Below are 25,034 nucleotides of genomic sequence, written 5' to 3'. Positions count from 1 at the left end.
TTGTCAGTTAACTAACGATTCTTTTCATTGAAGGGAAATGTTTTATTTATTTCCTCAATAGTTTTTTTTTTAAATGTCTTGTACGATCAACAACTGTTTGAGTTATATTACATGTCATTTGTTAGACGCTTTTATCCAAAGCGACTTACATACATTCAGGACTGTGGACAATCCCCACAGGAGCAATTTGGGGTGAAGTGTCTTTCCCAGGGACACAACATGCTGACTGCAGTGGGACTCGGACTTGCTACCCCCTGATTTGAAGTCCAGCACTCTATCCACTTAGCCACAGCCTAACTGTCATAGAAGTGTAAAGAAAACCAGAAACTATTTGAATGTAAGGAGCTGGAATAATACAATTTAGATTGTTTAGAAAATGAATCAACCTGCTGATAATTGATTATCAAAAGATTTACTTACTATACTTAATATTTAACAAATAATCATTTAATTTCTGCAGCTCTAGTTGACAGTTAAAGACCTTCAGCATACCAACTGTAGTAACGACCTCTAATGCCAGTCAGGGATTACAGAGATACTCTACTCTGAGAGACAGCAGAGCACAACAAGGAGTTAAGTTGCGCTAAAGATGGTACAATTAGTGTGGCTATGGTATCCATAGAAAGCATGAGAGGAAACACGCGCACACCCACACCCACCCACACACACCCACACACACACACACACACACACACACACACACACACACACACACACACACACACACACACACACACACACACACACACACACACACACACACACACACACACACACACACACACACACACACACACACACACACACACACACACACACACACACACACACACACACACACACACACACACACACACACACACACACACACACACACACACACACACAATATGAAGGAGTGAGTGCTGTCAGCTGAATAAAGCCAGTCTTGTGCTGCTTTCTGTTTCTGAAAGCGAATATCATTGTACCGCCCTGCACGAGTACAATGTTGATGTATTATACGCACAGTATAAACAGTTTATGTGGAGGACATAAGGCCGTGGAATCCTATTTACAATTCCTGCATGGTAGTGATAACACACTGAATCATATTTATGCCAATGAGGATCTTCATCATACAGCCACAGTGCAAACTCATCCTTTATCACCTGATATGTGTGTGTACGTGCAACTTGTTGAGTCTAGCTGTATCACCTGACATAGAAACTCCAACACCCCCCCCCCCCCCCCCTGAATGTCCATTAGGCAACGGCCCATGCACAAGCTCATCAATTTTGCAGGCCTGTTGGCTCGCTGGTTCCAAAACAAAAGGCAGAAGACTGAAGTGGGCAGCATGAAACAATGTGACCTGGCAGCGCTACAGAAGCTATTCTGATGCTAACTATGTTATGGTGAATGTTGTGTTATTTATTGAGGTTTACAGTGAGACAGGATTATTTCATTTACTCAATGCAGGACTTTTTCATAATCGGTCACGTGAACTCTAAAGTGAGTCACATTGGCCTTGTTTTTATTTTTGAGTTGCAGTGAAAATAACATCAGCAGTGTCAGTTTGTGAATAGAAACAAACACTTTAACCTCCTTGAAAACCAAGACCAGATTCAAGGGTAAAACAGCTCAAAATAAATGTCTTTAAATAGATTTATTCCAAAAACTGGATTTGCATTCAGATTCTTCCCTTGATATTATCTTTTCAGAAGTAGCAGCAAAGCTGAATAGTAGTTTCCGGCACATCGGCCCGGACTGTGAGATTTATAGTGAAACATGCATATGTTAATGAAAATGATATCACATAGCACAAAGTAAAAAATCAGTGCATTAATATAATTGTTTTTTATCAAGCTGCAGCAATAGTTTGCAAGTATGACATTTTAGTAATAAATGGTTGAAGATGAGGAGGAATTAGTAAAACTGTTGCTTTTTTCACATACCTTCATCGTCGGACATGTCGAGGAACTCATTCATGGTCTCTGGGACGTTGATTTTGTGTTTTTCTGAAGCACTCTGTAAATGTCAAAAAATATATGAACAATTCAGTTTTGGCAAAATAGTAACAAACTAATCTTTGTTCTGGAATACATTGGTTTGCTAAAAGAAAAGTGAACAATAATTGAAGTTATTACATTTGACAGATGTTACATTATTTTCTATGGATATTACGATAATATCTTTATTGTGAATACTTTACTCAATAATTGTGGTGTGTTCCAATTTGAGAATTTGAGTAAAAATGCGGCATTAGATTTTTGAAAGAATACGATAACATACCAAATGATTTGACTGCTGATGGTCTATATTAAACTAAGCTCTATACCGAACATATTGAAGGTGCTATATCACCCCAAACTATAAACATTTTAGAGACAAATGTGACAAGATGAGCATCTACATTCCAACCAAAGTGTGACCTTCCCGTGTGTTTCCTAATATGGACGTTAAAGTGAATCTGAGCCCTGGCCCCTCAGGCACAGTAAGATGTAATGGTGCTGTGTGTGTGAAGGCCACACATTAACACACACAACTGACCAGCAGTAGCCCCACAGGCTGCAGATGTAGGTTCAATAGAGACATAAAACAACACAGAGACGTCTGCACATGGACTAATAGATCCATCACACAGAGAAGCAAGGACACGACCTTGATCTCTAAGTAACTTCACTGTACACAGAGACAGTCACAGCTAATTCACTTTGCTGCTGATTGTGCAGGCTCCTCAGTGACCTCTCTGTCCCCCCCCCCTCACTCCATTATCCTACTCCTTCCTCTTCTACTTCCTCCTTCTTCCCTCCCCCTCTATCTCCTGACATGTGTGTGGATCAGATCGCTGTTAGTGACCTGAGCTATTTGAGGAGAAACCTTAATCTCCAATCCAAGCCCTCTCTCTGTGTCTTAATCAGGACAACTTCACACATGTGACCCAGCGTGATTTACTGACTTACTTGCTGGCTGATTTGCAGGATACACACACACTGACCCCACTTACAGTATGATGCTGTCTGACCAGCCAAGTCTTAATATGAGAGGGGAATTGGTCTCCATTTAGTTCAATGCAGCGGCTCAATCAGGAACACTAGTGGTTGTAAATGTTTTGATTCAGAAGCGATAAATAGTTGAAACTTTACTTAAGTATATTTAACGTTTTTAGCTAACAAACAATCACAATTCTATACTATTTATCTCACATTGTGAAGTTTTAAATCCTTACTTGCCTTGTTGTTGATTGATAACTTTTTTAAGAGCTTTAAATTATTTTCCTATTCAGAAATAAATAAAAATGAATAGCTGCCTGCAAAGTAGGAAAGCAATAAAAAAAGGTCAATATTTTAATACTTTGTAAATAAGTAAATGAGGCAAAGCATATGAGATTTAGTAGTGTAGGAAAACACGTGAAAAGTATGGTAATTTCAACTTTAAAAGGATGCTAAATTCCCACTTTTCAAATCATTTTATACTGTTTCATATTCTCTGGTACAGAAGAATCAAAAGTACGAAACAACTTTTTAATTCTAAACAGGTTAATTTCTTGGATTTATTGCATTAGCGTGGCTTTTGTATTCATATTAGGGTTGAAATGGTGATGTGATAAATATTATTATCTATATATTGTGTGCATTTAATAATGAGTTAACAGAAAACTGGCCCTTCAACAATGTTTTTTTTCGTCAGACAGTTTAGGTCTGACAAATAAACAGTTTATTTCTATTTCTGTTCTGTTCTGAGATGGTTATATTTTAGTATTGTTTATTTCTACTCTTTTAATGTGTTATTATGTTCAATGCCTTGTTTTGTTTTATGTTGCTGCAACAAAAACATTTCCCAAATTGGGATGAATAAAATACCTCTTATCTTATTTGATGAGATACCAATGAAAGGACTTAGTGTCTCACCATGGTGGTCAGGTTTTCGTCCGTCACAGGCCTCAGAGTGTCGACCACAGAGATGTATCCGAGACGGCGGGCGATGGACAGGGCAGCGTTCCCATTCTGAGCAGAAACAGGAAGTTATTCACAGGAGGCCGACAGAAAACAGAGCGTTCGTTATTTCATCAGCTCTGTTGGAGCGTGTGTGCGTGCCAGTGTGTTTGTGCACTGACCAGAGTGAGCTCGTTGGCCGAGGCCCCGTGCTGAAGCAGCAGGTTGATGATGTGGGTGTGGCCCTGCTGAGCCGCTTGGTGTAGAGGAGTGTACCCGTTCTACAGACACACAAACATCCAGGGAGAGAAAATACTTATTAAATATGATGATTTAGAAGATCTTATATATGAAACTACAACATCGTGCATGAGAGTGTGTTTAGGTTGGTAAACAGGTGCTTTTTTACCTTCGTTTTGCCATTCACTCTGGCATGGTTCTGCAGCAGGATGTTTGCCATCTTTGCGTTGCCATAGTGACAGGCCACGTGCAGTGGTGTGTAACCCATCTGCAGGAGGAAGAGACAGAGACGTTAAAGGGCGACGAGAGGAAAAAAGGTGGAATATAACCTATGCGGACTGAATACCTCATCTTGTTACATCACAGTTTCTTAATGAACTAGCTTTTATGTTAAAGTGAATTCAATGCAAGGTACCAAGGGCTTTTCGTACACATTTGAATTATTATATGAGAGAACACTCATGGTTTACATGGGAACAATTTATTAACCTCTTTGTCTAAGCATGCTATCTCTGATTGTAAATACAACGTCCAAGCTGTGTCATATTTCATGTCCTTGCTGAATTATGAGTACAGTGCATTATGGTAATGGGGGAGATCAGTGAGTGAATAACCTCTTTGCTGTAAACAACTGTCCTGTCAGCACAAATACACACAGACCCACGTACACACAGTACATAACCTTGTGTTAGTCCAACCTTCGGCTGCTGCAGGTCTGTCTCAGTGAACGTGAGCAGCCTTTTATGGGGCCCATGTGTGTGAGTCTGTGTGTACGTGAATGAAACTGGCATTGTGTGACTAAATGAATAAAAGAGCATGTGCATGTGTGTGTGTGTGTGTGTGTGTGTGTGTGTGTGTGTGTGTGTGTGTGTGTGTGTGTGTGTGTGTGTGTGTGTGTGTGTGTGTGTGTGTGTGTGTGTTTGCTGCAGTGCAGGGAGCATCCATAAAGACATGAACACCTTCCACTCAGGTAGCAATCCTTTATTTATGTAGCACCTGACATGATCGGTGTGAGTGTGAGTGTGTGTGAGTGAGTGTGTGTGTATTTGTGTGAGTGAGTGTGTGTGCCTAAGAGTGTGTGTAAGTGGAATTTATAGCCGCTATTAAACTTTAAAAAAAGATTCCACTTAAAAAGGAAAACACAAAAGTGATGTGTGTATATTGACGGCTTTTCACCAAACCTTAGCGGCTAAAAGAGATATAAAGACCCCTATCAGTGTGTGTTTCATAAGTTTATATATAATATCTGAGAAAGCTTCACCTTTGTTTGTGGGTTGACATCAGCACCGTGGTTGAGAAGGACTTCTGCAACATTGACCTTGTCCTCCTGAGCTGCTAAGTGGAGCGGTGTGAGTCCGCTCTGTATAACAGGAAAGGACACACACAGTCATGGTCATTAGTTATGCTGGGAGCCCATAACAAGACTGCAACATGCTATCTCTCACAGGAAACAGGATGCTGGAAACATGCTTTAAAGACCCATCTGTTTTTCTACAGTATCTTTATCTCGTTCCCAAAATGGTGATGCTAGCATTAAAGCAGATCTGCATGTGTGTGTTTGAAGAGGCTAAAGGAATTCACTTGTTTTGTAACTGAGCATGCTGCAGCTACGTCACTGCTCTCACCTTATTGCACGTGTTGACGTTGGCGTTCTTGGTCAGCAGCAGGGACACCAGGTCCACGCTGCCCTCCTGCGCTGCCAGGTGGATCGGGCTGATGCCCTGCCGCGTCACTGCGTTGGTGTCCGCGCCGTACTCCAGCAGTGTGGTCCCAATGTCCATTTGGTTCTTCTTGGCAGCGATATGGAGCGGCGTGTAGCCATTCTGAGGCAGGTTGAAAGAGACACAGGAGTTAAAGGGTTGGAATGAGCTCTTTTTCCTCTGTGTATTATTTTTTGTCTATTTCAGTGTACTGAGAAATGGCAAGCTCAGAGGTTCAGTAGAGGGCCTTTTACATAATGTATTCATTTGGGTTCTGAATCTAAATAGAATCAACTTCATACATTGAAGACTATAAAGTATAGAAATGTTATAGGATGGCCATTACATTTAATAACAAATATTACTTGACAGAAAAGTATTTGGCTGCACTGGAAAGCCAACTAATGAGCTTCGATAAAAAGGAGTAATAAGAAAAACAAGGTCAGAAGTTTCAGTAGTGCATTACATACTGTAACTACAATCACAGACTGAATATAGAGGGATAAAGGTTTGGCATCACAACAAAAAAGTTGTGATGCATAGATTTCCATATCAACATACAGTATTATGCATTTAGTTATGACACAAAATCTAAGGTCATGTGATCTAACAATTAGTTCTTAGCCGTGGATTGATTAAAGTGTCAAAATAAGTTTGTCTGTCATCCAATAAATATTGTTGAACATGATCCACGTGAACTACTTAAAGGTCCCATGTCATGGCCATTTCCACTGATCGTAATTCCATTGTTGAGGTCTACTAGAATAGATTTATATTGTGCAATTTTCCAAACTTACTTTGGTTTCTCATAAAGCATCTCTGTAAACTACGTGTATTCACTGAATTTCACTCTCTGCCTTTAACGGCTCGTTGTAGCTCCAGTAGCTCCAGCCCCCACCCTCCCTGTGAGCACAGTTTGCTCTGATTGGTCGGGACGTTGTGAATCACGCTGAGCTCCGTGGAGGTGTGGTTTCCTTGTTTAGCGACAGCGAAACACAACCAAACTCACCCTGAGTCACAGCCGAAGTAAAAACAATAAGTGTGGCTTGATATTGAGTAAGAAAAAGGTTGATAAACGCTGTGAGAATGGGTCTGCAGAGAAAAGTTTGCCGCGATCCCAACTGTCTGTTATCATCGTGCAGCCAGGAAGGAGAGATCAGCAGAGCTGCCTGCACTGAGTGTGTGTGTGAGGAAGTCCGTGGATTGGTCAATTTGGACCAATCAGCGGGGGCTTAACGTAACTGCTCCGCGGACGTAACGTAACGGCTCCACGGATTGGTCCATTTCGTTCCGGGTACGGTTGACATCATGCGTACCCGGAAGAATCAATGGACAGTGACATATCTCCAACGAGGCGTTTTGGGGAGGTCTTTTCTGTGTTAGAGTTTTACTCGCTACAGGGTGTACTTTGAGGGTTTTGACTCTGCAGACCGTTTACATGCATAAAAACCTTCATAACACACAAGGGGATGGGTAAAAACTGGAAAAGCATGACAAGGGACCTTTAAGTCACAAAAGTGTTTATAGTAACACCTATGTCACAAATAAAAAATAAATAATTTCTGATCTTTCTGTCTTTAGTCCAGAGATATGAAGCATGAGAAATGTGTTCTGTGATGACTCTGATCATACTCTGTTTGCATGTGTGTGTGAAATTGCTTCTAGACAAGAAGACAGATTGATCCCTTTCCAAAAGTCCTTAAATTACACAAAGCACACACATTTAAGCACCCAGCCAAATTAAACACAATTTATAGAGGTAGAAACTAAGAGAAAGGGAAGCAAAGAGACATGACTAAGAGTGTGGGAAGGAGGAAGGAATAAATAGAGCTAGCTAGAGCACGTATAAATTAGCTTTACAAGCTTTTGTCTCCTCTATCGGGGCACATTAAATGTTAGTTGACCGAAAACAGGCATTTCCTGCCATATTTTGGTTAGTGGTTCTGCCATTCTGCTCATACTTGCTCTGTGGTTTTGACAGACTACAAAAGCAAAGCAGGAGAATAACCACAACTCCACCATGTGTGAAATGTCTGTCGGACATTTCAACAAGAGCAACAAAAGTGTTTCTTATGAGAGCTTTTTATTTGGAACACACAAAATGTACAGCTCTGGAAAGGACTTCACAGAGTGGGTGGTTTTGTTGTAGTGGAGGACTGTTGAGTAACTTACAACATGTTTCACACATAAACAGTCCTTTCACATGTGCCCTCCAGTGCTGTTTTACAAGAAATAGGAAAATATAGCAAACCACCAGTGCCAATATGCTGACAGTATGAGCTACATTTTGGCTGGTCCAGTGATTTCAAAGACTTTGCTGAGCTCAAAGGAAAAGCTGCATATTCACTCAAAGAATGGACAAGAGGAACTGGGAGCAAAAGGGTCACTATTACATGTTCATACATTACATACACAAGGTGTCCAATGGTGTGAGACGGCACTGAGAGTAAAAGCCAGGTAGATTATTTGTGTGTGAATGCGTGTTTGTGTGGATACCTTGGCGGCAGCGTGTGGGGAAGCTCCCTGATCCAGCAGGAGCAGAGCCACTCTCTGATTATCGTAGTGAGCGGCTACATGCAGAGGAGTTAGCCCACTCTATAACACCCAAGCACACACACACACACAGACACACAAGCAAGCAGCAAAACACCAGGTTAGAGGATTGCCGAAAAATAAAATAAAAGAACCAGTTTGTTAATGCCATGGAGGGAGATCGACATCAAACTGATGGAAGAAAGTTAGAGCAGGAAACAGTTTAAACTTGCAACAACATAACGCTGAAACCTAGATCAAGAAAAAGCTAAGGGGGATAATGTCTTGGCTATAGCCACTTAAATCCATCTCGACAACGTCACATTTGATCCTATTGTTTTTGTAATGGTTTATTTAGCTTAAAGTGGACCTATCATGCTATATTTGAATAATATAGTGTAGGACCATACCTATATAAGGCATATTTATACTTTTTATTTTTCAAAATACCAAACAGATCATGCATTTTAGCCATTCTTCATTTCACTCAATTTAACACTGTCTTTTCATGGGCTGATTCTGTGAGAACAGCACCATCTACAGGCCTGGCATATGTACTACAGCTTCTCCAGCGCTTTCTAACGGCAATGTCCGTGGCTGTCTCCTCCTGATTGGTGGAGTTGGCCCAATAGCCGTAGCGCCACTTCTGTGACGTCATAGAAGTGTTCAAATCTGGATCAGTCTGTATCAGATCCGTTGCAACCCCTTTTTAAGAGATTTGGGTATGGAGGAAAATAGAGAGGGTTGTGTTTTCTGACACTTGGTGAGTTCCCTGGAACACCGGGGACACATATTCGTGTATAAAAGATGTACAAAAGTGCATTTTGCATGATAGGTCACCTTTAAGTAAGATCATTTCCACATATAGTAATGCAGTTGTACACCCTACAACATGTAAACAGACTTTGTCGTGTTGTTCATATTTATCCTACATGTTATGTGAAACCATTTTTAACAGAACCAAAGTTGGAGATAGATGTTTTTGTGGGACAGTGATGAATAAATTATTCATATGTTAGCATTAGTAGGAGGAGCAGCAAAATTAGAGTGCTAGCAGCAGCAGTAGCAGCATGTTACATCTTATATTAGGGTTGAGACCCTAAAATAAAATTGGTATGCAAGTGTGCGCACTCTGAGCTTCACCCAAAGTATTCCAGTCACACAGTAATCAGCTTATATCACAGGAAGCTCCCTGAGCCACTATTATGTTCTTCATATTGAAAATAAAGTTGAATTTACTCTGAAAGAATGAGCAGAATATATCCTGGTAATCTCATGAGCTGTTACCTGGAGAGATGTGAAACTTCAATCATATTATGGGTAAAAACCTGAAGAAATCAAATAAAGTTTTGTTGTCTTTCTCATTTTTCAACAAAACAAAACTAACTCAAACCAAAGTAAAAGTATGATTTTGTTGTTTTGGACTGATAGTAGGACACCACAGGGCAGTGTGGAAGCTTCATTATCATACCTGACTGCCATTATGCTAAACGCTCTCAGATGGTGGCACACACACACACACACACACACACACACACACACACACACACACACACACACACACACACACACACACACACACACACACACACACACACACACACACACACACACACACACACACACACACACACACACACACACACACACACACACACACACACACACACACACACACACACACACACACACACACAACTAGCTAACTAAGTGCGTCAATATGTGTGTGTGCATGTGTGAACAAATGCGTTTGGACACGGCTGCATGTGGAGGTGGAATAAGTGCATCACCAGGGGAATAAAAGCAAATCTACCCAGAAGGTTCACTCAGCACAAGCATCTGTTGGCTCTGTTGTCCTGGGATCAGTCTTAAACCTGCCGCTCCACCTCACAACACCCCCCCGCCCCCCTTAGCACCTCCACCCCTGTGTCCTGTTGCAGCTTGGATAATACAACAGTTTACTCTCCTAAAAACATGTTGAATAAGGGTAAGCGTAAACAAGACTAGCAGGATGACAAATGGCCACTGTCACTGCCATTTTGGACATTTGTTGCCCAAATCCCACTGGAAACTCTAACTGTGTGATCCACTGCTTGTGTTTTTTATATAAAGTAGATTTCTACAAACATATTTTATAATCCTATTAGCTCTATTCCTAGCTGTTCTCTCTTATGTTCACAGGATATTTGAGGGATTACTTGAGATTACTCTTAACCAGGAACACATTGTTGTTGGTTGTTTGTAAACTCTTTTTATACTCCTGATGCCTTCGTTTTCTCTGCTCTGTGTAGGAGTGTCTCCTGATTAATATGTGGAGCGATTTCTGTGCCAGGCCCCTCCCTGCTCAGACAGCTCATGTTTTCCAACAGCAACACATCTGTAAACACTCTTAAGAATTATTGTCAAGTTCAAGATGGACTCCCTAAAGTGTGTTTGTGCACCAGGCTTCTTCTTCTCCTTTTTAAAAGACACCTCACCTTTCCAGCAGCATCAGGAGCAGCTCTCTTCTGCAGGAGGAGGCTGGCCACCTCCATCTTGCCGTACTTTGCTGCCACATGCAGCGGACTGAACCCTTTCTGTTGAACACAAAATCAAATATATCAACAAAATGAAAGACAGTGGGAAGATGGAGAGGAAGTATTCAAACAGGAAGTCAATGTTTGGGTTGTTTTAAGTCAGGACCTTGTAGGCCTGGGGTCGAGCTCTTCTTCATAACAACATATTTTCTCACATAGTTGTAAATAACTCCTTTTTTTACCTAAGAACTTCAGAAATGAAGGATGTGTACAAGCACTGTAACAGATACTTAGTTTTACTTAAAGGGACCAAATGTGGTTTATATCAACTCATTTAGTTAAATCAAACTGTTTCATCCTAAAATGAAAATATGTTTTAACATTTAGTAAACAAGTATGTTTTCCCTTTAAAAGGTAGTGTCATATGTCAGATCTCATATCTGACATATGACACTACCTTTTAAATTAAGCTGTAATAGATTTTTAAAGCTATACAAAATTCACTAAATCAACCTTTTTATAACTTGACCTATAAATGAGTATTATCTGTGCTTGATTACATTATTAATAACAACAAGCTATGATACACTGAGAAACTGAGCCAAAGACCCCTTTTTCCTCGTGTATTCAGATCTATAAATGGCTGCTGTATAATGTGATTATGCTAATCTGGGCTTCTTCCTGTGTGTATGAGAAGATATTTAAAGACATTAGGTCATATTTTCCTGAGGAATGTGGGTCTTCTACTCCATGCTCTGAAACACATGTCCTAGTTTGTCTGATTGGTTAGTATTCATATAGACTAAAGGGTAATGTGAGAGAACACAGGTTGCTTGATACAGGTTTGTTTTAAATGTTATAAAAATGTAAAAATATTTATGATCAAATGTTTTATCACAAATTAGTAAATTCAAGGTTTCGATCTCACAACTCCTCTATTGCCTTATTTGTATGACATCATTTCATTGAACAGCTGACTCAGGTTACGTCCCTAATGATGTCATTGTGTGTGTGTGTGTGTGTGTGTGTGTGTGTGTGTGTGTGTGTGTGTGTGTGTGTTTGTGTGTGTGAGAAAGAGAGAAAGGGAAAGAGAAAGTGTGCGCATTGGCACCATGGGGTTTACTGTTCATTAATCTGTTCCACTGACAGGGGTCACCTTGAAAGACAGCCCCCAGCAACATACTATCACACACGTGCACCGACTGATTCCATGAAGTCTACGCTAAATCTCTCTTTGACCTTGATCCGTGCAATTAGTCACATGTGAAACAAACGGCACCAAAAACTGACATCATTCCCCCACAGTGGGTCGCTTTGGCAGAAAAAACCCTCCTGAGGTAAAAAAAAAAGAAAAGAAGAAGAATTGTCTTACTGGGCCAACACGATTACTACCACTGACCTGAATATAGACACCAGCATTCATTTGATTCTCTATGTGACAGAACCTAACATGCTTGAGTCTTGTAGGCTGGTTACAGGAAGGTTATTGGTCTTATAAATGCTCTTGTCACAACATTATATCTCAGCAAACTCTGACTGATAAACATCATAAGACAGTCTCCATCGAGGCTGTCAACTGGTGCCCACTAGTGGAGATACAAAGCACTGACATATTGATGATGGTCTTTTCAGTGATGCTTGTTTTTGAGACAACAAAAAGAGAGCTGCAGTAGTCCAACAGTTCATTACATTACAACATTTTTATTATTGTTTTGTGAAAAAAGAAAAAGAAATCCTTTCCTGAAGCACAACTCAAGTTCTTATAGTCCTCCAGCCTAAATAAATACATTTTAATTGACGTCATAAGTACCTGCCTATGTCCTTAGAGAAAGGACAGTTAATCAAACAGTCAACCTCTTTCTCACTTTCCCCTAGCTCACAGATCAGTTAGTCCTGTGATTTCCTGTGTGTATTGGAAATAAATAGACATCCAACTCCATGACTTTATGCGCTCAAAATAAGACCCTCCATCAGACTGACCTTAGTTGAGGAGCAGAGCATGGCTCCATGCTCCAGCAGCATGGCAGCAACATCTTGGTGTCCTTCGCGGGCGGCCAGGTGAAGGGGGGTGTAGCCTGAGGTGGTGGCAGCGTTGGCCGAGGCGCCGCACTGCAGCAGCTGCTGGACGATGTCGACCTTCCCCAGCCGACTGGAGATGTGCAACGCTGTCTGGTCATCCTGCGCAGAAGGAGAGAGTGACTTTTGGACCCGTATTTGATCATTTTGTTGTTTTTTTACTTCCCGACTGGTGAATGGTGATTGATAATGTAGCTCCGTGTTCTAACCTTGGACTTGGTCTCAACCTTGGCTCCGTTCTTCAGCAGGTATCGGACTACGTCTGCCTGACCCGCCCGCGCTGCCATGTGGAGAGATGTCTCTCCTCGCTGGAAGGCACACAGAACACGGACAGTTGTCAGTGATGCAATGATGTGGGATTTATACACAACATACATATCATCTAGTCAAATTAACAATGAACAAAAATATAACAGTAGATTTCCCGAAGCGGAAATAAAAGACATGAGTATGTCAAACACCTCCTGTAAGAGTGCCTAAGAAATACAAATAAATCTGCACATGTTTGTGTGGCCTTTAGGTGTGACAAAGCCCAAGAGTAATGTAAGGTTACGTGTAATGATGACACACAATGTGAGAGAAAATAAGCATAGAAAAATTTGAACAATTCTGAAACGTTTTTTCAAGCTTGAGTAAATTGGGAAGGAAAACAAAAGAAAGTATGCATTATTAATAATAATACATTTGATTTATATAGCGCTTTTCCTGGTCCTCAAAGTGCTTAAATAATATTGATTAAATACATTTTTTGTGCATTTTATGTAACGGTGCATTACAAATGATCCACTCACTACGTTGGTGGTGTTGGGGGAGGCTCCGTGGTTCGTCAGTGCGTGGACAATGTTCTCATGGCCCATAAAGGCTGCCACATGGATGGGCGTCAGGCCAGACTGCAGAAAAACAAGTTCAAACAAAGACAAACATTATTAAAGCAGGTCACAAGGTATAAAATGACACACGTCAGCATAGTTAAAGGTCGATGCAGTTTTAAAGAAAACCTTTCTGGTGCCACGTGCAGATTCCATCAGAGAATAGTGCTCAGTACCTCAGTGACAGCCTGGATAGACGCCCCGTGTTTTAGCAACAGCTCCATGACTTTGACTCTGTTCTTCTTGCAGGCAATGTGAAGCGGAGTGAAGCCATTCTGCACATGGAAAGAAAAAAAACTCAGTGTAAGGCTTATACTGTAGTATCTGCAATGTAAGGGATGAACTTCTCCACAGTCACAAGACCTCTGTTGCTGCTTTTATTTGGCTGATAAGGGGAAGCAAATGATCTGCTAGCTAATGAATGGGTGGTACAGAAAATGTCAGCTGCAAACCACAAGGGTGACGGAGAAACCTTTCAGTGCCTCCACTCCTCCATTCTGCCCTTTGTATGGATCTGTGTCAGTTTCAGATCTACACTTCAGGATTGATTATTCCCAGTTTCACAATTGTTCCTCTTTTCTGCTTCATGTATCAATCTGATGATACTTTGTACCCCTTTGTATATCAGTCCTTTTCAAACATTGGTGCAGCGAAAGGCTTTTGGCTGGAACATTTGCATTGCATTACCTTTATGATACAACAATGGTACCTCCAGAACACAAAACCACAATCTGCAATTATAAGGTCAAGTTCATCTGCACCTTTTCTCTATTCATTTCATTCTTGATTCTTATAAAAGGAGCCTTCATTTCGCCAAGGAAAACATTTTGCACTAAATGCTTATATTTTTGTTTATAATCCAGAAAAACCTTTTATTCACACCTAGTAGTCAAAGATAGAAGTTTATTTTCTTTGTTTACTCACAACCTCTACAATACATTATATCTACTTAATGCTTTTGTCAAATAGGACATTGTCACTTTTCACTTTCAGCCCCTCAGCCCTGTACATTTCCCCTCTGTGGGACGAATCAAGGTATTCTGATTCTGATTCCAACACTTTTCCTTACCAGAGCCTTGGCGTTGGGGTTGGCCTTCTTGTCCACGATGAGCTTGGCCACCTTGTAGTGACCACAGTGGGCGGCGACGTGCAGCGCCGTCAGGTAGTCGTTGGTGACGTCGTCCACCGGCACGTCGTGCTGGAGCAGGAGCTGCACACAGTTCAGGTGGTCCCCCTGAGTGGCCATGTGGAGCGGGGACAGCCCGTTCTATGGTGGGGGGGAGAGAGAGCGAGACAAAGAGAGAGACAGACAGACAACACACCCAGACGGACACGTAGACAGATGGACAGACACACTGAGTAAGTTAGGGCCGGTCCATGCGCGGCACCGAAAGACTTTGAAGGAAGTTGTTACAGGAGCATTGTTATAACGAGGTCATTACAACAATGTCTAGTTTGTTACACTGGTCGTCCTGCGCGGTCAAACTGTTCAATCGCTACGCAGCGGCTGTTGTGGAGAGGTCGCACAGATGTTATGCAGACAATGCGACATCTACGACCTTCTGATGGGTTAACAGGTGTCAAATAGTGCTTAGGAAAGCTATTTACAATGTTATAAACAATGTATAACCTGTTTTAAGTTTCAATCAGTGAAAGAAAAACATGTGTTTGTGACTTTTGCTTTCCTATTCTGAGCTAAACAGAGTCTCCTGAATGTATCGTCCCACTAGCTACCTTGGTCTTGGACAGGAAAGGCGCTCCTCGGTCCAGCAGGATTTCTACAATCTGCTCGTGCCCGCTCCTCGCCCCACAGTGAAGAGGTGTCAGACCGTCCTGAAAGTGAAGAGAGCCAGGAGTGAATAAATCACAAAACAAACCTATCCCTTCTTTTCAACAAACATTTTAAAATGCACCTGGATAGCAGTTCTCGCATAACGAGCAAATAATAAACGTAAGACATATTCAATGTTTTATAAAATGGCCCTTTTGGTGGCTTGTTGTGTATCAAACATTTACTGATTTCCACAAAAAGGAATGTCATTAGGAAACATCATTTGACATACTGACGAATGGGCTCTGTTTTCGTGGAAGAAAGGTCTGCCTAATGAACTGCCTTTTTTTGTATCCAATGCAACCAGGGTAAAAATAAAGCTGCCCATCAGCAACCAACAGACCAGATTTTCATCCAGAAATGTCAAACAGTTTTCTGAGGAGAATTATGTCCACAGTCTCACCTTGGTCTTTGCATCAATTTTGGACCCTCTGTCCAGCAACAACTTGAGCATGTTGCTGTTGCCTCTCTTTGAAGCCACATGAAGCGGTATGATGTCATTCTAAACAAAAAGGAGAACATTGGTATTAAGATTTAGCAAATTAGCAGCAGTGCTTTATTGTTTAAACAAAAGCTAACATTATGCAATTGTTTTAAAAGTAAACAATTAAATGTAATTCATTCATTAGATATCACACGTTGCTTAATTTCTAGTTCTTAAACAAACCCTGCAATCTCCTCATTTAGAATATATAGTATTTTATTATCAATAGCTCCGTTGTATAATACCATTTATCTCCACTGTTGTAGCATTCCTCTTTTGACTTAACCGGTAATCAGTGTCAAAAAGCAGCACAAACACTAACACCCCTTCGACACACCAGCTAACAAATTACGGGCCACTGCTGAAACTGGTTAGTCTACTGAGGAAAGAAGACCATTTTAATGTCACCCAATATTCCACTACAATGTTGCTATCACAGGAAATGAAAAGTAATACTACTCTACTGAATATAATCCAAACATTTGTTTAAAGTGAGACAGCAGCCTTGTAGAGTGTCGCACCTATTATGAACACAGAGAGGGATATCAGCTTGTGTAACAATTACACTGCTGGGTTTATTTAAAGGACAGTAGGGGATTCGTTTTCCCACGCCTACTTGAACTAAATGATTATGTTGCCTCTTTTAAGTTCGCGTTGTTTACAGTGTGTAGGTTTGAGAAAAAGCACACAGCGGGCTGCAGACTGCTGCAGAGCTTTGAGGACACCCGAATTAAAAATATCACACGTCCTTTTTAGCAAGCCATGTTTTATTCACTTAACGTTTTTGCCTTTATAAGGGTGCTGTCGGACAATTATATACAGTAAATTAATCAATCAAGCACCTTGTAGTTCAGCATCATTATTAAGAATATAAAACAGCTTTAAAATCTATTCCGTTTTAAAATACAAATTAGCCAAGTCTTTCTCATTAAACCAATGTCCTTACACTCAAATGTCTTCATAAATATCCTGAACCATTTTCATAGTCTATCTGACGTTGATTTAACACATCCATCTTTAACACATTTTCTAATCTAGAATCGAAAATATAATCCAATGCACTGTCTACTTCTTCTAGTTTAAATTGCCCAGTTTGAAAATCCAGTATTCTTTATCTCATTATCTCCCACTGAAATAGACAGAGATGCCTTTATCAATTCCTGTAAGACACAATGAATGTGTTTCATGCAATGTGCTACAACTGGCCTATACATCTCAGTAGGCTGAATAATAAATGGAAACCTGAACTGAACCAGACCAGTGTTTCACAGCTGAGTATGATTATTGTGTTCAGCATAAAAGAGCATTATACTATCAACACCTCCGCTCTTGTTTACCTTAAATGTTGGTCATTCCCCTCCCAAACAGCAGAGGGCAGAATAAACTCACCCTAGCCGTGAAGTCTACAGCAGCTCCTCTGTTCAGCAGGAGCGTGGCCACGTTAATGTTTCCGTAGTGAGCTGCGATGTGGAGGGGGGTGAAACCACTCTGGGGATTGGAAAACACGCGTACAAGACACACATAGAAACAGACAAGCACACGCATTCCATTAAAAACTATAAAACACATGAACAGTGGACACCTTGAGCTTTACATCAGCCTACACAGTCCTAAGGTCGACACACAGACGAGGACACACTGTTACACGGACACCTGACTTTTTCTCACAGTGGCAGAGAAAGTCCTTTTATCGAAGCATCAAACATGGGGCCAATAGTATGCTGACAACTAGAGGGGTTTCCACTATACTGAAAAACAACTCATTACACCCGGTAAAGTAAAGTTAAGCTGTCAATCAATAACTCCAGTTTGAAAGATGATATTTACCGGTAATCTGTCTCATCTCAATTACAACATCCTGATCCTTTTTTAGGTAAAAGGTGTCCTGCAAATGAACCTAATGTCCACTCATCCCAAATGAAAGTAATTTCCCAGCAAAACCCCTAGCTTAGCGACCAACAGCTGTCAAAGCAATACAAGGACACTGGAAACAATCTGTCCAATGAGTGAATGAGTCTGACATTAAGCTATCTAATCATCGGCATCCCAAATCCAAATAAGCCTAACCAATAATCCGGAGAGCAGGTGCTAGGACATGTGTATCTCTGCTGATATCTGATGTCCCAAAAAAAACATGAGAAACCCTAAAGCTTTGAATAATTTCAGAAGGTATTTTATACAAGCATAACAGAACATAAAGGTCCCCAAACATTAAAAGGAACCACACAAATTCCTGTTCCTTATAGGAAATCTGTGGACCAAAATCCATCTTCCATCGTTCAGAGTATTATGCAAATCTGTGTACCACGATGCAGGAGCCTCAGATCAACAAAGCCATTTTTGGATGAATCATAGCAGATAACTGGCCCGCCTGCCAAAGCCAGAAACAATGCCAACCAAAACAGGCGCACTCAGGAGGAGGCCGCCAGACTTTGGTGTGACGAAGAGGCCAGTGTTACCATAGAAGCAGTGTCGAGGTAGCTTGTTGCTTTGGTCCCATGCACAATGCTTTAAGGGTGTAGGATTAGAACAACTAAAATCAATACAGGATAGTAAAACTAATCAGACTAACTGTCCTGCTGCTAGGAGGCTGGGTTCTTTACAGCTTCATGGGGATTTGGTTGCCATGCAGGTAATGGACAAACCGCTGCTTTTCAATGAATGATAACCACTTTTCATGCTAACACCGGTTATCATGTTAATCAGTTTCATGGAAAGACTGCGTTAGGTCACATTAGGACGACATTTTGTCAACAGTCAAAATGAATTTTCCATGAAACCATTAGAAAACCTTGATAACCCCAAGCCTCCAGCCTCAGGATCTACGACATCAGTTTTAGTAAAACATGCTTTTACTCTGACTTTCTCTATGACTAGCAATATCAACTACATGAATGATAAATGTAGAGGAAGATGAGGAAACAGGAAGTCACAAAGGGCTGCAGAAACACGAGTGCATCCATTCAGGGAGCACTGAGGTGTTTGTTTGGTATTTCAGAGTTTTTATGAACTGCAATGGAGAAACTAGGTACAGAGTAGAGGAGTACCTCTGTTGTTCTATTCACCATCATCTACAGAGTGAGCCAAGAGAGGAGAGAGTGAGCAGTTAGTGAGCAAAAAACAGAAAAAGAAGTGGAGGAGCAGAGTGAGGGGAGAAGCAGCTCAGCACAAAATGAGTTATAGGTAAAGGTTATTATGTGCTTCATGTTGGAGTGACAAGATTTGAGAAACTAAAATCCTCCTCCAGCACGGTCATACAGTACATTCACATATTCTGGTGATCTCCTTGTTAAATAATGTGATTAAATACACAAATGTATATGACCCAAATATGTGTATATGTTACTTAACTGTATATCATTTCAATTTTATATTTAATTGTTTTTTTTTTAAATATTTTTTTTATTGAGTCAGGCACAATGAGTTTACATTTATACAGTCAATATTTTTATTTATTTCCCCCCCCTCCCGGTCCTAGCTAGTAAATTAAATAATTAAATAAATTAAATAGATACATGTATAGGTCAAAGTAAAGTAATGTAGAAGATAATATTAAAAGAAAATGTATAGATAAGGGAATAAAGAATAGTAACAGTAATACTTGTACCCATATACTCACATCTGTATACCCACACATACACATACACATACGTGTGTGTACATACCCACACACATGTACACATGCGCATAGTATATACACGTACCTACATACATACATACATGTATACAAAGACAGAACAAATAAATACAAATAAATAAATAAGTATTTATATTTAATTGTATCTTTTATTGTATTAATCTTTAATCTTGTGTGAATCTGGGCTGTCCTGTTTTTCAATCTTACCCTGTTGCTGTTTAAACAACTGCATTTCCCCACAGGGACTAATACAGATCCATCTTATCTTAAATGTGCTTCTGCTTCTTTCCCCTTTCTGCTAAAAGAACATTAAAAGCTAATTCAACCAAGAAAGAAGAGAAAAAAGCAGCAAGAAAGGAAAACTGATGTAAAAAACTAAAGGATCAAAAGTCAAAGAAACAATTAATCAACCAAGAGATTTTAAAAAAACGTTACCAACTGTTAGAAAAATATCACTCGTCACCGGCTTGAGCTTCAATATCAGGACACATGAATAGAAGTAGTCATCACATACAGAGCATGTTGTGTGTGCCATTCTTGCAAGGATAATAAATACATGTATCCTGATATTGAAGCTCAAGCCGGTGACGAGTGATATTTGTCTAACACCAACTAAAGATCTGGTGTTGGAATAGCTCTCACCTTGGACTCGACGTCTGCGTTGTGGTCGTTCTGCAGGAGCAGGGCCGCGGCCTTGGTGTCATCCTTGCGGGCAGCGATGTGCAGGGCAGGGAGTCGTACCTTGCCCTTTGTATCGTTCTCCAGTAGCAGGGAGACCACCTGGTCATGGCCCTGCTGGAGGGCCACCGCCAGAGGAGTAAAGCCGTCCTGCGTGTGAGGAGAAAGAGAGAGAAGAGTCACTATGGGCTGCAGCGGCGCAGAAACACATTACTGGTGACGGAGCTGATATGAGATGGTGTGACTGGATGGATAATGTGGGCAGGGTCATGGAGAGATGGGGCTCCAATATTACATTTAGCTGAATTATTATTGTGCTGCAAGCATTGAGTAAAGCAATGCAAGACCTCTGAGACCATAAGACGTTTTTAAAAATGTATAATGGATATATGTAGGCTTTTCCCTGTGTCATATAAGACACATCTTTTCTATGTTGTTCAAATGGTAAGTCTAGGAACAAGAAACAGATAATTTGGTTAATTGTGTCACTATAGGAAAAACTAATAGGACACACATGGGCAACATTAATATGCCCTTTCTTTTGTGTGTTATTTTTTCCATAAACACATGAGAGATGACTTTATGATTGTAACTGGAGGTTCGTTTTTCCAATCGTTAGTTTCAGTTTGAAAAAATGATTTTGGGTACTCTAGGGGCATATTTGAACTTAAAATAGAAACTAAGGAGCTCAACATTAACACAGTCTGACCTCCTTGGAGAGTTAAGGACAGTAAATCATCCCTTAATAGCCCATTAGCCCATGTTTCAAACAGTAGAGATTACTGTACACATTCTGTATGTTCTCAGGCCTCCTACCCATATAGGCCCCTAATGTAAGTTACATAATGAGATGATGGGCTGAAAACTCTCACGTCTATCTCCTACTCACAATACTCTTGTGATGCATAATTCAGCTAAAAGCTCCCTGCCACAGCACTGCACACTTCAATGTGTGTGTTTGCAGATGTATGTGTGTATGTGCATGCAGATATCATGTTCATATAAATAGTGTGCACATCAGTGTGTGAGCAAGCCTATTCTATGTGTAAGTGAATGCTTGTCCTGAAGGGCGTTTGTTTCTAACCATGTAGCCCATACATGTAAACCAGTGGACTGAAGACAGGCTATTCCATTATCTCCATCAGCTTTATTTCCTTATGTGCACGTGCTTTGTGTGTGTGTGTACGTGTGGAGACTGATAAGTATGGTATGTGTGTATGGGTTCCACAGGCTGAGCAACGTAAATCAGGGCAGTAACAGCGGCAGCAGCAAAACGTGGAGGAGAGGCAGCGAGCGGAGCGGACCTCATCTGTGACCCACTCAAGGTCACTCTGCCTCCTCCACCATACACTACCAATCAATGGAGCTCTGCTACTCCCTCATGAGGAGATGAGGAGGGAGGAGGGGAGGAGGAGAAGGGACAGGCAGAAGAGGACAGTGTGAAGACAGAGAGGCAGACAGAGTGAGAATGTGAGACAGAAAGGACACAGAGACAGGACAGTGAAGGAGCAACGGGAGGAAACAGAGAGGAGGAGATGGAGGTGGTTAGTACAACAGATGTAAAGACCACACATGACCGAAGCAGAGAAAATCCATGGAGACATACTGTACCCGTAGGGAGGTGGACACAAGACTTACACATGTACAAACAATAACCCACACACACACACACACACACACACACACACACACACACACACACACACACACACACACACACACACACACACACACACACACACACACACACACACACACACACACACACACACACACACACACACACACACACACACACACACACACACACACACACACACACACACACACACACACACACACACACACACACACACACACACACACACGTACAGTACCTCAGTGGCCATACTCTGACTGGCGCTGTTCTCCAGAAGCAAGCGAACCACCTCCAGGTGATTCTCCTGGGCGGCCATGTAAAGGGGAGTGAAGCCATTCTGCAGAACGCATGGACCAAAACACACGCACATTTACAAACTGGCTTATATTTCACTTTGCTGATTTATACTACAAATGGATACAAGAAAATTGTTGGAAATTCAGATTTCCTCTTTGGAAAAAAAGATCTTATTGACAATTGTATCATTTTGTCAATAGACAGGGAAATGATTCACATATTGTGATAGTCAATTAAGTGTAAAAAGGACCAATTATGCTGTTAAAAATGCAGATCGTTTATGTTTTTCTGTTTTAGATGATATCAAACTGAATATGCTTGGGTTTTGACTTTCAAAACAAGACATTTGGGAACATCATCACTTTGACTTTGAGAAAATGAAAAGGACATTTTCACAATTTTCTTACATTTTAAACACCAAACAAGTAATCTTTACAAAACATACATTAAACGAAAATGAAAATAATCTTATGTTGCAGCCCTAGTTGCTGTTACATCTCTATTGGCTGTTTCATGGTTTGATAAGACCAGAGAGAAAGGAGGTGCTTGAAATCTATCCTCTCACCTTGATCTGAGAGAGTTAACTGTAAAATGCAAGGACATCAGTTTCCTGAGAGGCCTAGTTGGCGTGATGCCAGATTGTTTCATAGAGGATCTTTCCACTGAGTGATTCCCCTCAGCGTCAGTGACTCCATGATACAGTATCACTCAAACAAGTGTATGCATCGCAGCACTGTAGTTACAATCAGGTTGTTTCAGACCAACAGGACCTTGCTGTCACTTTGACATTGTGTGTGTGTGTGTGTGTGTGTGTGTGTGTGTGTGTGTGTGTGTGTGTGTGTGTGTGTGTGTGTGTGTGTGTGTGTGTGTGTGTGTGTGTGTGTGTGTCCTACCTGAGATTGTGAGTTGACATTGGCTCCATTTGTGACCAGCTCTTTGACGACTTCCGTTTGTCCGGCAAGCGAAGCTATGTGCAGAGCAGTGTTTCCTTTCTGGATAACAGGGAACAACCACAGGAATGTGTGTTAAGCTCTGTCGCACCTGTCCAATCATATTGCTAACGTGCGTCACTGTTTACTGCTATAGTCTGTATGTATTCATTTCAGTATCTAAGTGCCCCATGAATCCCCTCACGCCCCTGAGAAGACTTTTGTATAGCTGGCGTTCCAGCTCTGGCATCTCCCTGCCCTGCCAACAATGTGTCACTTCCGATGCCCCCGCGTCCTGCACATAAATGAGCTCTCGCCAAGCCGCTGCCATAAATATAACTACAGGAGGCATTTTACGAACAAGTACTGAACCTTGTTAAGGCAGGTTCAACCCCCGCATATACTGGGCTCTGTTATCAAGTGTTGTTGTTCAATAGTGATCACCTGTCACATGCACTGTAAACTGTAGCAAGGAAACCATATCTGTTCAGGCACAAGGTGGATTAAAAGACACTTAAAAGACTGTTAAACTGAAGTTAAAGAAAAGCGCTTTTACTTTACTGAGATTTTAGACTTTTCTCAAGTACAACTTATACTATGAGTTTATTATCTGCTGTTATAATCAATTGAAACAATCTAAACAGCTTCATTCTTCTGCAGTGTTTGAGTCAATAATCAATCAAATCTTAAGGTTTAAAGTTCCTTTGATTGGAATAATCTACCTGTACAAGGCGGTCTAAGTCATCTTTCCACCCCCTTTAAGTGTAAGCAAAGGTGGTGTGCATGGTTAAATAGTAAAAGCATAACGTTCTCCCAACAACTTGCCAGACCTGAGCACTCTATTCACTGTAGAAATCATAACCCAGAATGCACCATGATTTTCTGAACACACACAATGAAAAAGCTCCACAAATATATTGCAATCCAGTAAAACAACACACTCTTCAGCCCCAAAAGCTTTTAAAAAGAGTTTGAAAGAGATTCTCTCCGACAGTCTTAACATGGTACGCATCACCAGAGCAGCGTTTGTTAGAAAGCTGCTAAAGGGCTAATGAACTGACGACAATGCCACAACAAGAGCAGCACAGCAATCGAGGGGAATATATACAATTAAGTTTAGTATTAAAAACCCACATAGCCTAAATGTAACACACTGTGTTTCTAAATCTATGTACCCGTCCTAATTGTCTCCATCGGCTACATGAAACAGTGAATGGATAGGCGTAAAGGCGGTGGCACTGGATTCCTAAATCTTAAAGTAATCTCTCAGCATCCTCAGGGTCACAATAGAGAGGCTTTAATTGGGGAGATTTAATCCCTGATCTTGAATATTTCATTGTGTTCTCTGTTTATGTCAGCACTAGGAATGTGGCCTGAGGCAGAGGGGCTGAACCAGACGACTAAATGGGAGTGAACGCCTCCTCATATCTGAATAATGTTTTCAACTCCTTTTAGCAGCGGAGTACAGACGCATCAACGGAGGAGACCATCCACTGAAGAAATATACTATCATTCAGATTTACAGTACATACAATATTACACATTTGCTGACTTGTCTACTTTTTTCTGTATTCGATATATTTCAAATGAATGCATTCTACTGCTGAAGGCATTTTAGCTTAATTCAGACATTAACATTCAAGTAGCCGGCCCCTTAGGGATCATTAAATATTGATCCAATGATAAACCATAAAA

The 25,034-nt window shown here is 40.9% G+C and overlaps 1 protein-coding gene across 5 annotated transcripts in view; it reads right to left on the bottom strand.

Moving 5' to 3' along the window:
* LOC307043194 (ankyrin-3-like) overlaps positions 1-25,034 on the bottom strand; it is a 96,993-nt gene that overhangs the window by 36,330 nt on the left and 35,629 nt on the right. For all 5 annotated transcript variants that reach the window (XR_013809296.1, XM_079687502.1, XM_079687499.1 and 2 more), the window contains exons 4-23: positions 23,304-23,402; positions 22,352-22,450; positions 20,439-20,624; positions 19,207-19,230; positions 17,549-17,647; positions 16,079-16,177; positions 15,579-15,677; positions 14,914-15,111; positions 14,021-14,119; positions 13,767-13,865; positions 13,185-13,283; positions 12,880-13,077; positions 10,861-10,959; positions 8,348-8,446; positions 5,777-5,974; positions 5,413-5,511; positions 4,321-4,419; positions 4,094-4,192; positions 3,888-3,983; positions 1,932-2,004 (exon numbers count right to left, since the gene is read on the bottom strand). Coding sequence is in view for 4 of the 5 variants with exons in the window: in XM_079687502.1 (XP_079543628.1) it covers positions 1,932-2,004; positions 3,888-3,983; positions 4,094-4,192; positions 4,321-4,419; positions 5,413-5,511; positions 5,777-5,974; positions 8,348-8,446; positions 10,861-10,959; positions 12,880-13,077; positions 13,185-13,283; positions 13,767-13,865; positions 14,021-14,119; positions 14,914-15,111; positions 15,579-15,677; positions 16,079-16,177; positions 17,549-17,647; positions 19,207-19,230; positions 20,439-20,624; positions 22,352-22,450; positions 23,304-23,402 (2,260 nt within the window). In the remaining variant the exon portion in view is untranslated. The remainder of the gene's footprint in view (positions 1-1,931; positions 2,005-3,887; positions 3,984-4,093; positions 4,193-4,320; positions 4,420-5,412; positions 5,512-5,776; positions 5,975-8,347; positions 8,447-10,860; positions 10,960-12,879; positions 13,078-13,184; positions 13,284-13,766; positions 13,866-14,020; positions 14,120-14,913; positions 15,112-15,578; positions 15,678-16,078; positions 16,178-17,548; positions 17,648-19,206; positions 19,231-20,438; positions 20,625-22,351; positions 22,451-23,303; positions 23,403-25,034) is intronic.

Source organism: Notothenia rossii, assembly GCF_949606895.1.
Source record: "Notothenia rossii genome assembly, chromosome: 6".
Taxonomy (NCBI): Eukaryota; Metazoa; Chordata; class Actinopteri; order Perciformes; family Nototheniidae; genus Notothenia; species Notothenia rossii.
Note: the sequence above shows the minus strand (reverse complement) of the source record. Positions and strands in the feature narration are given on the sequence as shown.